The sequence below is a fragment of the Ceratotherium simum genome, chromosome 39, assembly GCF_057802395.1.
Source record: "Ceratotherium simum simum isolate JZ-2026a chromosome 39, ASM5780239v1, whole genome shotgun sequence".
NCBI lineage: Eukaryota > Metazoa > Chordata > Mammalia > Perissodactyla > Rhinocerotidae > Ceratotherium > Ceratotherium simum.
The window spans coordinates 10,928,440-10,941,594 of NC_141938.1; the positions used below are offsets into that span (position 1 = coordinate 10,928,440).

General features: G+C 54.4%; 1 protein-coding gene across 1 annotated transcript; it reads left to right on the plus strand.

Moving 5' to 3' along the window:
- Positions 1-1,162: 1,162 nt before the first annotated feature.
- ANGPTL4 (angiopoietin like 4) lies at positions 1,163-6,781 on the plus strand. Its single transcript, XM_004443771.3, has 7 exons — positions 1,163-1,619; positions 1,770-1,880; positions 2,007-2,124; positions 4,271-4,384; positions 4,701-4,796; positions 4,883-5,164; positions 6,132-6,781. The coding sequence occupies exons 1-7, from the start codon at positions 1,287-1,289 to the stop codon at positions 6,311-6,313; spliced, it is 1,236 nt and encodes a 411-aa protein (XP_004443828.1). The 5' UTR covers positions 1,163-1,286; the 3' UTR covers positions 6,314-6,781.
- The last annotated feature ends 6,374 nt before the right edge of the window (positions 6,782-13,155 follow it).

Sequence of the window (13,155 nt, forward strand, 5' to 3'; positions counted from 1 at the left end):
CCGAGTGTATGAGTGGTGACCTGCACGTCAGCCCTGGGGCGTTAAGTTTCAGATTCCAGAGGCTCCGCTGGCTCTGAGCCCTGCTGAGTCAACTCTGTTTTTCTCGCCGGAGCTCTGAGCCAACCTGCCATGGGTTCTTCCTGGCAGGAGGGTTGTCTATGCCAGCCTCAATTTCCTAACAGCGTACAGGGGAGTGGGTGGGGATGGAGGAGGTGGACTTGAGCAAAAGTTTGTTGAATGAATGCTTAACCTTGTGGAATGAATGTGGTCCAGCCCCATAGCCTCACTCAGTTCTCCCTTTGTCTCAACCCTGCCCTATCCAGGCTCAGAGTGTTGGGGTCTCCCCACCAGCCTGGGAACTCCATAGAGGAGAACAGAGGACTGTTCATTGAATGAATGAATGAATGAAGGAGGGCCTTCCGTCCATGTATCCCCTCTTCCCGTTCCGAGGTTCCTGCTTTGCTACAGGCAAAGACTCAGGCACTGCAGACGCTGAGGACAGAGTGAGGTCCCAGCTGGAGACTGAACAAGGCAGACCACTCAGTTGTGGGGGGTGGGATGAGGGATGTTAACGAAATCCACAAACACATCTGCAATGACGAAGCCTTGAGCCGGAAGGAGCGTGGGAGCCCGAGACGTCTCCCCGTGGGTCCAGCCTGGTCCTGGGACGCTCTCCGGGAAGCCTCCTGGAGGCGGGGATGTTTGAGGCGTCGCGGGCTTCCCGCCTGGCCCTGCTGGACTCAGCGCACCGGGGCCCTTTCTTATTCCTCTCTGCCCGCCCTCTCTCCCACCTTTTGACTGGGGGGGGGGGTCAGGAAAGTCAACCGCCCGCCTGGCCCCGCCAAGGCCAGCGTCCTTTCCCCCACTGAGTGGGGGGCTCGGAATTCCGGCGCTGGGAAGGGGACCATGGCGAGAAAAAGGGTCAAGTCTCCCACAGTCAGCAGAGAACGCATGTCAGGCCTGGTGGGAGCAGCTACAGTTTTGCACCTCCAGGGCGCCCCCAACCCCCCATAACTAACCGGCCTCCAGGACCAGAACCCCACCCCCGGCCGCACGCCCCGCCCCCGGCACTCCCCACGCCCCGCCTCCCAGGCTCCCCCTCCCACTCCCGCACCCGGCTTATAAAACGGGGCGTCGCGGGGACACCAAAAGCTCAGAGGGCCGGTGGCCGTGATCCGAGTTTTCCCTGTGCCTTCTGCACGCGAGCGAGTCCCCGCCAGGGCCCCGGTGTCTCCAGCCCTCGCATCTCGAGCCCCCGCGTCCCCGCGCCTAGGTCACCCGGAAGGATGCACTGTGCGCCGACGGCCGGAGCAGCCCTGGTGCTGTGCGCCGCCACCGCGGGGCTGCTGAGCGCGCAGGGCCGCGCGGCGCCGTCCGAGCCGCCGCGCTTCGCGTCCTGGGACGAGGTGAACGTGCTGGCGCACGGGCTTCTGCAGCTCGGCCACGGGCTCCGCGAGCACGTGGAGCGCACCCGTGGGCAGCTGGACGCGCTGGAGCGACGCCTGGGCGCTTGCGGGGCCGCTTGCAAGGAGTCGGGGGTGTCCACCGCGCCCCTACACGCGCCTGCGAGTCTGGTCCCCAGCGGCGAGGCCGCCCCTGAGAGCCTCGGCAGCCTGCAGGTACGGGCGCTCCTATGGGTCTGACGCGAGGGGTCGCATCCGGGGCTCCCTGAGCGCTCCTGCTCTGGCCTCAAAGGATCGACGGGTGGGTGAATGGAGAGGTTGGTGGCAGAATGCTGGGGCCTCACCACGGTTTCACGCCCTCCCCAGACGCAGCTCAAGGCTCAGAACAGCAGGATCGAGCAGCTCTTCCAGAAGGTGACCCAGCAGCAGCGGCACCTGGAGAAGCAGCGCCTGAGAATCCAGAATCTGCAGAGCCAAGTGCGCGATGCTTGCTCCAGGAGGGGAGGGAGGTGGAAGCCAGACCTGTGGGTCTGGACGTGGAGCCGGCCAGGTTGGGCAGCCTGAGCCAGCCAGACCTGACCCCTTCCTCCCGTCCTGTCCCAGGTGGACCTCCTGGCCCCCATGCACTTGGGCCGTGGGGTGGCCAAGTCTGCTAGGAGAAAGAGGCTACCCAAGACGGCCCAGCCTGCTGGCCCGGCTCACAACATCAGCCGCCTGCACAGTGAGTGTCCGGTCCTTCACTGTCTTATGGTACCTCTCCCCTCCACACACGCATACACTTGCCATTCTCGTCCCCCTCCTTGTCAGGTCCACTTTACTGAAAAGGAGAGAGGTCCTGGCCTTGGGGCCCTGTGGGCTCTGGTGAAGGGCTGACGGGGCACCTCCCATCTCAGCCCCGACCCTGCCCAGCTCGGCCACCCCACCCTTCCTTCTGGGAGCCAGTGGGCTTTCCTCATAGCCTCATGGGCCACTACCTGGAGCAGGGGCTGGGAAACAGAGTCCAAGAGGAACTTGAGCTGCAGGGGTGTGGGGAAAGGGGCAGTGCAGCTGAGGGACACCTTCCTGCAGGTTGGAACCTTCTAGAAGGCCGCTAAGTAAACAAAAGGGTGCCACTTGGGGAGCCTGGAGTCCTTACTGGGTGGGGAGAATGGCTGCCTGGAGGGGGGTTCTGAGGTTTAGGCCTCCCAGGGTCTCTTCTAGTGTGGATCTGGGGGGGGGGTGGCTAGGGCAGGGAACCCCCATCTCCCTGGGGCCAGACAAACCATTCAGTCTTGCATCTCTTACAAATACAGGGCTCCTGACCCGCGCACCTGGTCCCTCACCCCACCCCACCCCCCAAAAGCGTGAGCCTTTGCCACCATCATGAGTTCTGGGTCCTTTATTGTGTATGCCCCACATCGCCCCAAATCTCCAACGGCAGCGTGTCTGTGCCTGGCACAGGCTCCCAGCTCCCCAAGGCTCTGTCCCATCCTAAGCCCTCCCCCCCACCCCGCCCCAGACCGGGCTGGCTTCCCTGGGGTCCTCCTACCCCGTCACTCAGCCAGGCATCTGCGGCTGCAGCCAACTGGGTGAAAGTTCGGATCCCCCCACACCCTCGGGCTGGTTACTGGCTTCCAGCCCTCTAGGCTCGAGGGCTCCCCCCAGGCCACCAAGGGTCCATCGCACCCTCCCACACCCCCCTCCCGGGCTGAGGCTGGTGGGCGGGGTCAGCAGGCTTAGGTCCGGCCCGGAATGTGGCGAAGGAGTGTGTGTGGGGGGGGACATGTAGCCCCGGGGACTCCCCGGCTCCGGGCGCAGCCCTGCCAAGTAGGGGAAAGTTCAGAGCTGGAGGGACAAAGAGTTGGTGCTGATGGAAGCCACATTGTCGGTCTGGCCGGGTGCCTGTCTTGGTTGGAAGAGAGGAGAATGGGGGAAAGTGTCTGCAGTCGCTCTGGGCCCGACCCCGCCTTCGCCCTCGCAGGGCGGACCCCCTCCTCCCCTCCCCCTCGGCGACCTTTCCCCTACTTTCCCGGCTGGACTGGGGGCGGGGACTTTCCAAGCCTCCAGACGCGCCCTAACCATCCCTCCCTCCTCCCTCCTTCCTCCTCCCACCCTCCCTCCTTCACTCTTCCATCCTTCCCCGCCCCCTCTGATACCTGGAACCCTAGGCAGCCCCATCCGGGCCCCCCAGCCCCATCCAGGCCCCATCCGCATCCCCCGCTGGACAAAGCGGAGCCCCTCCTGCACAGCTGCCTTGCCTCCTCTGATCCAGCTCCTTCAATCATTTATTCATCGAGTCTTTATTAAACACCTGCTGAGGGCTAGGCTCAGCCTGGGCATTGGTGCCAGAGCGTGGGCAAAGAGCCGCTCCTTGTCCCTGGCCCCATGGAGCGCTCTTCAGTGGAGGCGTGGGGGAGAGACCACAGATGACCCCGGTGTTGGCGAGTGGGAAGTTCTCAATGCCCCTTTTGGGAAGTCTGGCCTGGTCTGGGCGTCTGGGAAGGCATCCTTTCCAGAAGCTGGGACCTTTAGAATAAGGCAGGGAAATTCATGAGGGAAGAGGGTCCCAGGCAGAGAGACTGGCATGTGCAAAGTCCCTGGGGCAGGAGATGTGGTACAAGGAAGGCTGTGTGGGCATGCAGTGTGGGAGGAGGGAGGTTGGGTGCAGGGGTTGGCACTGGGGTGCCTTGTAGGTCATGCTGAGGAAGGCCTTGGGGAGCCGTGGAAGGCTTCGGCAGGTGGAGTCGGGGGGGGGTGTCATGAGCTCAGGATGGTCCTCTCATGTCCCTGCCACCCGCTGTCCAGCCCCCAGACATGCTCGTTTCCTGAGACCCCCAGGGAATGCTTTCTGCTTCAATCCCACCCACCCCCGTTTGTCTGCCCTGCAGGGCTGCCCAGGGACTGCCAGGAGCTATTCGAAGAGGGAGAGCGGCAGAGTGGACTGTTCCAGATCCAGCCTCAGGGGTCCCCGCCGTTCCTGGTTAACTGCAAGATGACCTCAGGTGGGATGTGCTGGGGTGCCGCGAAGATCCTGGGCCCATTGTCTTTTTGTCAAATGCAGCCCACTCCCCTCCCTCCCCGTCTCCCCCCTCCCTCCTTCCCTGCTTCCTTGGGACAAAGATCCAGGCTGAGCCCCCTGCCTGTGCCAGCCCACAGCATTTTTCCCTTTGGCCACCTTCCTCCAGTCCTGCGGGAAGGCATGAGAGGAGCGTTGCCCTCCCTTGGTTTGGAGGCGGTTTGGGGTTTGGGAGCCAGATGGGGGAGTCAGGATGTGCTGTGGGAAGAGTCCTCTTGGTGACCTCAGACTTCTCTGGGCAGACGGAGGCTGGACTGTAATCCAGAGGCGCCAGGACGGCTCCGTGGACTTTAACCGGCCCTGGGAAGCCTACAAGGCTGGCTTCGGAGACCCCCAAGGTGGGTGTTGCCAGGGGGCCAGAGGCACAGGGGGAGGAGGGGCCGTGGAGGTGGGTCCATCTCACCGATCGACCTCTCCACTGCAGGTGAGTTCTGGCTGGGCCTGGAGAAGGTGCATCGCATTGTGGGGGACCGCGGCAGCCGCCTGGCCGTGCAGCTGCAGGACTGGGAGGGCAACGCCGAGTCCCTGCAGTTCCCCGTCCACCTGGGTGGCGAGGACACAGCCTATAGCCTGCAGCTCACCGCACCCGTGGCCAGTAAACTGGGCGCCACCACTGTCACGCCCAGCGGCCTCTCTCTGCCCTTTTCCACTTGGGACCAGGACCACGACCTCCGCAGGGACAAGAACTGTGCCAGGAGCCTTTCTGGTAAGCCAGCTCTGCCCCTCCCTGTCCTGCCCTGTGCCACACGGCCCAGGCCTCCCCTCCCTGCTTCCCTGCCCTGGCTTCAATCCCAGATTCTATCTGTTTCCTGCTCCCTCGTCTCCCTATTTGCTGTGTGCCCTTGGGCAACTGACTTAACCTCTCCCACCTTCAGTTTGCCTGTCTTTAAATGGGGTACAATAACCACAGTGCCCACTCCATAGGATTATTATGAAAATTCAACGAGATGACGTTTGTGGGATGGTGGCTGGTGTGTCCAAAACCACCGAGACGAATCCCATCTTGTGCTAATGAAATCGGAGGCCAAGTGCCTGCCCAGTGGTGTAGTGGTTAAGGTCGGTCTGCTCCGCTTCGGTGGCACAGGTTTGCGGGTTTGAATTCTGGGTGCAGACCTACACCACTCATCAACCATGCTGTGGCAGTGACCCACATACAAAATAGAGGAGGATTGGCACAGTTAGTTCAGGGCTAATCTTCCTCAAGCAAAAAAAAAGGACGATTGTCAGCAGATGTTAGCTCAGGGTGAATCTTCCTCAGCAAACAAAAGAAAAAAAAAAGAACTTGAAGATCGAGGTTTGAAACTGCCTTTTGTTGGGTCAGAAGATGATGGGATACTCGTAATTTCATATGGTTCAATCTCATAAATTGATGAAATGGATGACAATCAGAGAAAGTCTTTAATAAGTGTTTCTTGTGTGTCAAGTGCAGAGAAGTAACTTGCTGTGGGTACAGATGTGAAAGCTGCGGTTACCGGGAAGGGGGGACCCAGAGCTCACCCTGAGGTTCCTTTGTCACAACCTGGGGTTCCTTGGAACACAGTTTGACAATCACTGCCAAAGTCCTCCCATCTAAAGCATTTAAAGTCCAACGCCCAGCCTCATCCCCATCCCAGCCCCAGTAGAGGCCCAAGGACCCCAGCCTGACCATGTTCCCTTCTCTCTGACCCCGGCAGGTGGCTGGTGGTTCGGCACCTGCGGCCACTCCAACCTAAACGGCCAGTACTTCCGCTCCATCCCTCGGCAGCGGCAGCAGCGCAAGAAGGGCATCTTCTGGAAGACGTGGCGGGGCCGTTACTACCCGCTGCAGGCCACCACCCTGCTGATCCGGCCCACAGCGGCCAAAGCAGCCTCCTAGTCTCCTCCCTGGGGCCTGGACTCAGGCTCCTCGAGGACACTGACTCTGAACCTGGCCCAACACGTGGCCACTCCCTGCCTGGGCAGGGGCTGTGGGCAGGCGCCGTCTGGAGCCTCATGGACAGAGAAGCAGCGACGACTGGAGAGGCCCCCTTTCTGAGTGGGGGGCTGCAGGCAGTGCCCTCTGAGAAGGACAGAGCTGCAGGGCCGCAAGAAGCATGGACAGAGGGCCGTGAGGCCTGCTCCTCGCCCACCCAAGGACTGGGAGATGCAGAGGGACCACTTGGGGGCAGCCAGGCTGGCCCTTGATGGCGGATTCAGTCACATTGACTGGCCGGGGGACCAGGGCTCCCGTGGCCCCCGGGCACCCCCATAGTCCTGTCGTGTGTGGGTGCTGTGGGGCATGCCGGCGCCAGCCGTGTCTGGGTGGAGCTCACGGATTTCTTGGAATAAAAACAGCTTCGGAACATTTTGTTCTTCTTTGTCCTTTGGTTAGTTTGAAAAAGTGGACAGTTTCAGAGTCCACATAAACATGTTCGCAGGGTGGAGGGTGAACACTCCCGGGTCCCTTGAGGACAACACTGTTTATTTCTGCAACCTGACAACTGATTTCAGTGTCCTTTAATTATCATTGCGTGATGTGTATCTCTCTCGTTTTTATTTTCAAAATTACAAAACAACAAAACTTTCACTCAAGCCTTCTGGAAGCAGGTAAGAGAGAAAATGAGCACCCCTTCCTGCTCGTACTTATGCATTTGAATCACGATAAACTTTTTTTTTGGTCAGGAAGATTGGTCCAGAGATAACATCTGTGCCCATCTTCTATTTTGTATGTGAGACACTGACACAGCATTGTTTGATGAGCGGTGTGTAGGTCTGCACCTGGGATCCAAATCTGTGAACCCCGGGCTGCGGAAGCAGAGCGTGCAAACTTCACTGCTGCACCACCGGGCTGGCCCCACGATTGACTTTTTAATGTCCTGCCATCTGATAGAAATGTAACGTGAGCTGCACGTCTAATTTTACTTTTTCTAGTGGTCACGTTAAAAAAAAGGTAAACAGAAAAAGAAAGAAAACACAAAAAACGAGTAAACAAGTAAAAAGAAACGGGTGAAATGAATCTCAGAAATGGATTTTATTGAACCCAGTATATCCAAAATACTGGTTTCGACATGTGATCTATGTAAAAGTTATTAACGAGATAGTTGACACTGCTTTTTGTTGAGTCTTCGGAATCCAGTGTGTATTTTATGCTTACGGCACATCTCAGTTTGCACCAGCCGTTTTTCAAGGGCTCAGTGGCTGCAGAGGCCAATAGCCGCCATAGTAGACAGTGCAGTTATAGTGTGTATGTACATTCATGCAGGGTTTTGGGTAAATTCTTGCTGCTTTTTGCCACGTATGCATAAGTTTTCCTTTAAATTGGCATTTAAAAATATATATGTACATAAATTCAACTTTTATTGAGCACCAACTACAAGCTAAGCTCGGTACTAAGTATTTGGGATACTTTAGTGGATGTAAACATACCTGCTCGCACCAGGCTTACCTTCAAAACCCTCCCTTTACAGATAGGGCGACCTATAATTGATGGCACAATTTGGAGAGTGAAAGAGGGTGTGCTGTTAATAATTAAACCAATGGCAGCTGTAAAGCAGCTCACGCCTAGGCCCCGGGACTTACTGACGCAGTTTTTAAAAATATAAACATCTCTCCACTGCACATGGAGAACTAGTATCACCTGCCATAAATAAGTTAGTGAGGGCCGGCCCCGTGGCTTGGCGGTTAAGTGCGTGCGCTCCGCTGCCGGCGGCCCGGGTTCGGATCCCGGGTGCGCACCGAGGCACCACTCCTCCAGCCATGCTGAGGCCGCGTCCCACATGCAGCAACTAGAAGGATGTGCAGCTATGACAGACAACTATGTACTGGGGCTTTGGGGGAAAAATAAATAAATAAAATCTTTAAAAAAAAAAAATAATAAGTTAGTGAAACTAAAGCCAATGAAAATAAAACAATGCCAGTGCTTTAAAATTCCAGCTAGAAAACTGATCTACGGTGAAAAAAAAAAACAAACCAAAAAACCCTGAATAGTGGCAGCCCCGGAAGGGCGGGATGGGAATTGACTGGGAAGGGACATGAGGCAACTTTCCCTCCACAGAGGTGAGTTACTCTGGCATATACCTTTGTCTTGGTGAATGTACATTTCAGATTTGTGCATATTATTACATGTAAATTTCACCTTCCAAAAAAAACCTAAGAAAACAGCCATAAACGAATCTTGAACTCTAGGTAATGATATGCATGCTGAAGTGTTTAGAGGTGAAGTGGACTAACGTCCTTGTTTTATTCGTAATTTTTTTCCAGGTTTATTGAGGTATAATTGCCATATAACATTGTGTAAGTTTAAGGCGTATAAAGTGTTGATTTGATACACCTGTATATTGCAAAATGATGACCGCCATAGGGAACTAACACCTCCATCACGTCACATAATTACCATTTCTTTTTCATGGTGAGAACATTGAAGATCTACTCTCCTAGCAACCCTCAAGTATACGATACAGTATTGTTAACTATAATCACCATGCTGTGCATGAGATGCCTCAAATCTTCAACTTTCTTTGAAATGCATCAAAAAATAGGATGATGGGTGGATAGAGATGGATATGCAATAAAGCAAAATATTAATAGTGGACTCTAGGTGTTGGGGATATGAGTATTCTCTACAATTCTTTCCATTTTTCTAAAAGTCCCCAAAATTTCACAATAAAATGTGGGGAAGAAAATTCTAACTAGATCTTGTGGCTTTCTGAAGGCTCTGCTTCTGAGCTCTGTTTAAAGAGGGAGATAAGCATTAGAAAATTGTTCAAGAGATATGAGCAAAAGAGAGTGAGCCTTTCTCTTTGATGATAATAAAGGATTTCAAGAATTGCAAAAAGGTAAGACTTTCTCAGCATGTGGTTCAACGTTATTTAATGCACAGCCCAGAATAATCATCCATATCATATGGCCTGGAATAATGTGATGCTTTGTCTCCGGGACACATGTTTGGGAAAAACAGCATCTGTCCAAGCCCTGAGCCCCAACTGCTGTTTTCATAGGAGAACCTATCTTTCCAGTATTTCTTGTAAGTGTTCCTTGGAGAGGTCGTGGGGGCTTCTTGCGCTAGAGGAAAACCTCCGTGATTTTCCTGTTCCGTGACTCTTCCTGGAAGGTGCTGGGGACACAATGGCTTCCCTGGGGCCCTGGCTGAGTGTAGGTGATGAACTTCTTGGCACTGGGGACAGGCCACTAAAGTTCTGTGGCCTCAGTTCCTGCATGTGCAAAATGGGGATGGTTCTGCTACCCTGCCCTCCCACCCCCACCACCCACTTCTGTTCTGCTGGTGCTGCAAGGATTTCATGGAGCATTAAGTGAAAAGTGCTCAGAACAGTGTCTCACTCATGGTGAGCTCACAATATAAACATTAGCCGTCCTTACTAATACTGTTATGATGAGCCATGCTCCGGGGGTGGGGGGGGGCGCGGGGAGCATGACCCAGACAGGAGAAAAGACTTCACGGGGGATGTGGCTTTTGAGTCAGTTTTCAAGGGAAGAAAATTTTACAAAGATGGGGAGGGAGGGTGGTATTCCAGAAAGAGGTCACTGTGAGAGCCGAAGCCTAGTGGCCCCGGTGGGAAATGCAGCTCCTGTCTGGGGAGTCAGCGCATAGCCCCACCTAGCTGCAGCGAGGGGCAGAAGGCTGGGGAGGGGAACGGCAGGGCGGGTGGGGAAGGGATCTGTGCTGGAATGTGCAGGGCCTCAAGGCAACTGCCCAGGAGTTTGCTGACAAAGGCTGGGAGGCTCCTCCCTGGTCTGGATTTCAGCCTTGCCTTTTCGCCTAATCTCTTTTCTGGCCCCTGGACCCCGCTCTCCAGCCACCATGACCTTCTGGCTGTTCAGACACATCAAGCTCTTTCTCTCACTTGCTTTTGTGTCTGCCTGAAATGCTGTTCCTAATACCTCTTCCCCCTCCTGCGGACTCAGTGCTAATGCCACCTCCTCCAGGATGCCTTCCCTGGCTTCCTAGTGAAGGGGAGGAAGACTATCCTTTACCCACTCTGGGTCCTTTCTGGCTGGGCTACAAATTAAATTGACATGAGACCGCATAGAAGGAGAAAATCCAACAAAGCTTTATAATGTACACATGGGAGAAACCAGGGAAACTGAGTTTCTCGACAAATGGCGGAGGTTTTCACCTTAGATAGCATATTCAGGTAGACAAAGGAGGATGTTGGGGGAGTCAGCTATGGGAGATTACCAGAAAGCACAGTAAACAAGAGTATGCACTGATAAGAGTTTCTAGAGATAAGGTCATCCCCACTTCTTCCTGGTACAGAGAGGGAGATATCTTTACAAATGGACATTTCCCTTCAACAGAACTTTGATAAGAATGGGCTTAGCAAGGACCCTCCCACTCTATCCATACACAGATTTAAATTCATTTAGGCAGTTAGTGGGAAAGGGGTGAGGTCAAAGTTTCTTTCAGAGAAAATAATCAAGGTGAAGAGACATATTTTGAGGGGGCCAATTCCGATCTCCCACTAGCTAAGGAGCTAAGGAGAATAACCCAGGTTATTCTCTTCATTGCGTGCCTCCCATTCTGCAATTATCCTGCACATGTTTTTTACTTGCTTCTTGTCTGACTGCTCCCAAGAGACTCTCAGCTCCGTGAGGGCTGGCACTTTGCATCCCCAGCACCTAGAGTGCTGCCTGACCTCATAGGTGCTCAGTAAATGGATGTCCTAAAGGAAGGACTAAAAGATTTTTAAACAGGGGAGCGAGACAACCTGACATGTTTTAAAAACCCCCCTCTGACTGCTGTGGGAAGAACAGACTGTGAAGTGAGGGCAGAGCAGGGGGATCTGGGAGCGGGAAATGCACAGGTCCAGGTGTCACTGACTACGGACCTCGAGAAACTCAAAGGTGGGTTTGGAAACAATTAACTGTTTTTTTTTTTTGCTGAGGAAGATTAGCCCTGGGCTAACATCCGTGCCCATCTTCCTCTACTTTATATGGGACACTGCCACAGCATGGCTTGACAAGCAATGCGTCGTCAGTGCACGCCTGGGATCTGAACCTGTGAACCCAGCCTCGAAGTGGAGCGCCCACACTTACCGGCTGCCCCACCAGGATGACCCAGCAATTAACTGTTTTTCCAAGTTGTTTCTTTTCCTTTTGTATATTAAGGAGATGTAACCACCAGCCATCCTGAAACTGACCAAGGGAGGCACTCAAGGGAGATATAACCACCAGCCATGCTGAAACTGACCAAGCCTCACCACAAGAGCTACGCCCACGACCTTTGCCTTATTTTTAATGCAAAGATCTCTCCAGGTGGAGCTTAGGCCTCCTGATGTGGAAGCATGTTCTCCAACTGAGCCTGTGCAATCGAATACCTGCCTCTCCCTTTTGAATATTCATTCCCCAACCAAATAAAAGTTCCTGCTTTCCTTGGTTCCCAGACGCCATGACTTTGGAAATGATTCTTCATGGTCTCCTATTTGCTGCAAATACACTTTACTTTGTGAGACAACTTCCACTGGTGTAGAGTCTTATTTAACTTACCAGGAGGGGAGGCCACTTGGTTTGGTGTCACAGGGAGTGATGATGGGTGCCAGGATCAGGGTGGTGGCAGTGGAGGGAGTGAGACGTGGTCAGAAATTTGGGAGGGAGAAGAGACAGAATAAGGGGAAGGGAGAGAGGGTGGTAAACAATGAGAAAGAGAGAGGAGCCCCTGACTTGTGGCTTTGATGATGGAGGGGGTGGGGGATGGAGACACAGGAGGAGGAGTGGATATGCGGAAAAAGGACAAACAAGTGTCGGGATGCCTCATGGACATCCCAGCGATGAGGCCCAGGAGGCAGTAATAATAATTATTATTGTAATAAGCACATGAGCTCCATGCCTAAGTTGTTCATCACTGGTCAGATATTTATTGAGCACAGGGACACAGCAGTGGTTGTGGCACACACAGACCCTGCCCTCATGGGGCGGATGTTCTGTTGATGGAGACAGAAACGAAACAGATAAATGGGTCAAGAAAGAAACACATACTTTAATGTCAGGTAGCGATAAATCCTGGGGGAGAGGGTGGAATAAAACAGGGTAAGTGGACAGACAAGGGGAGGAGACCATGTTGGCGAGTCTGACGCCCAGTAAGGATTTATAAATATTTGTTAATCAAAGACTTAAAGACAGAATGTGGACGGCTGATTTAGTGTGCGCTTAGGGACAAGATCTAGTTATCTTCCAAAGATTCCATGAGGTTTCTTCCCTGTTATACAGATGAAGGAAACTGATGCAAAACGGTATCGCAATGAGACACCAATACAGTGATGGAAAGTGCAACCGAGAGAGGAGAGGTGACCTCTAATGGAAAACACCTCGGGGAGAGGCCCCCCAGACAGGGTCATTTATGGGGCGGGGAGGCAGAGCAGCGTGCACTGACCTATGATGTCATCGGGACGTTACATAGCGTAACATCACCTGGACGTAGCCCTATTTCCCTCCCCGGACAGGTCCTCTGGCAGTCGGGCACGGTCCGAATTAAGCCTCTCATTGGCTACTCGCTCCGTCAATCCGTTTCATTCTTCCCTTCTTCCGCCCCGCCTTCCTAAACCCGCCTTTGATAGGCTGGCGCAGCTGTCACTTCAGAAAGGTCCGCATTCCTTCCGCCTTTCTCCAGGAGACCAGGAGCGCGGAGGGCGGATCCTAGCGGCGCCCACCCCTGGGACTCTGCTTCCGCCTCTGATTGGCTGCCCTGGGTGCCGGTCGCTACGCCACCCGCCGCTGATTAGCCAT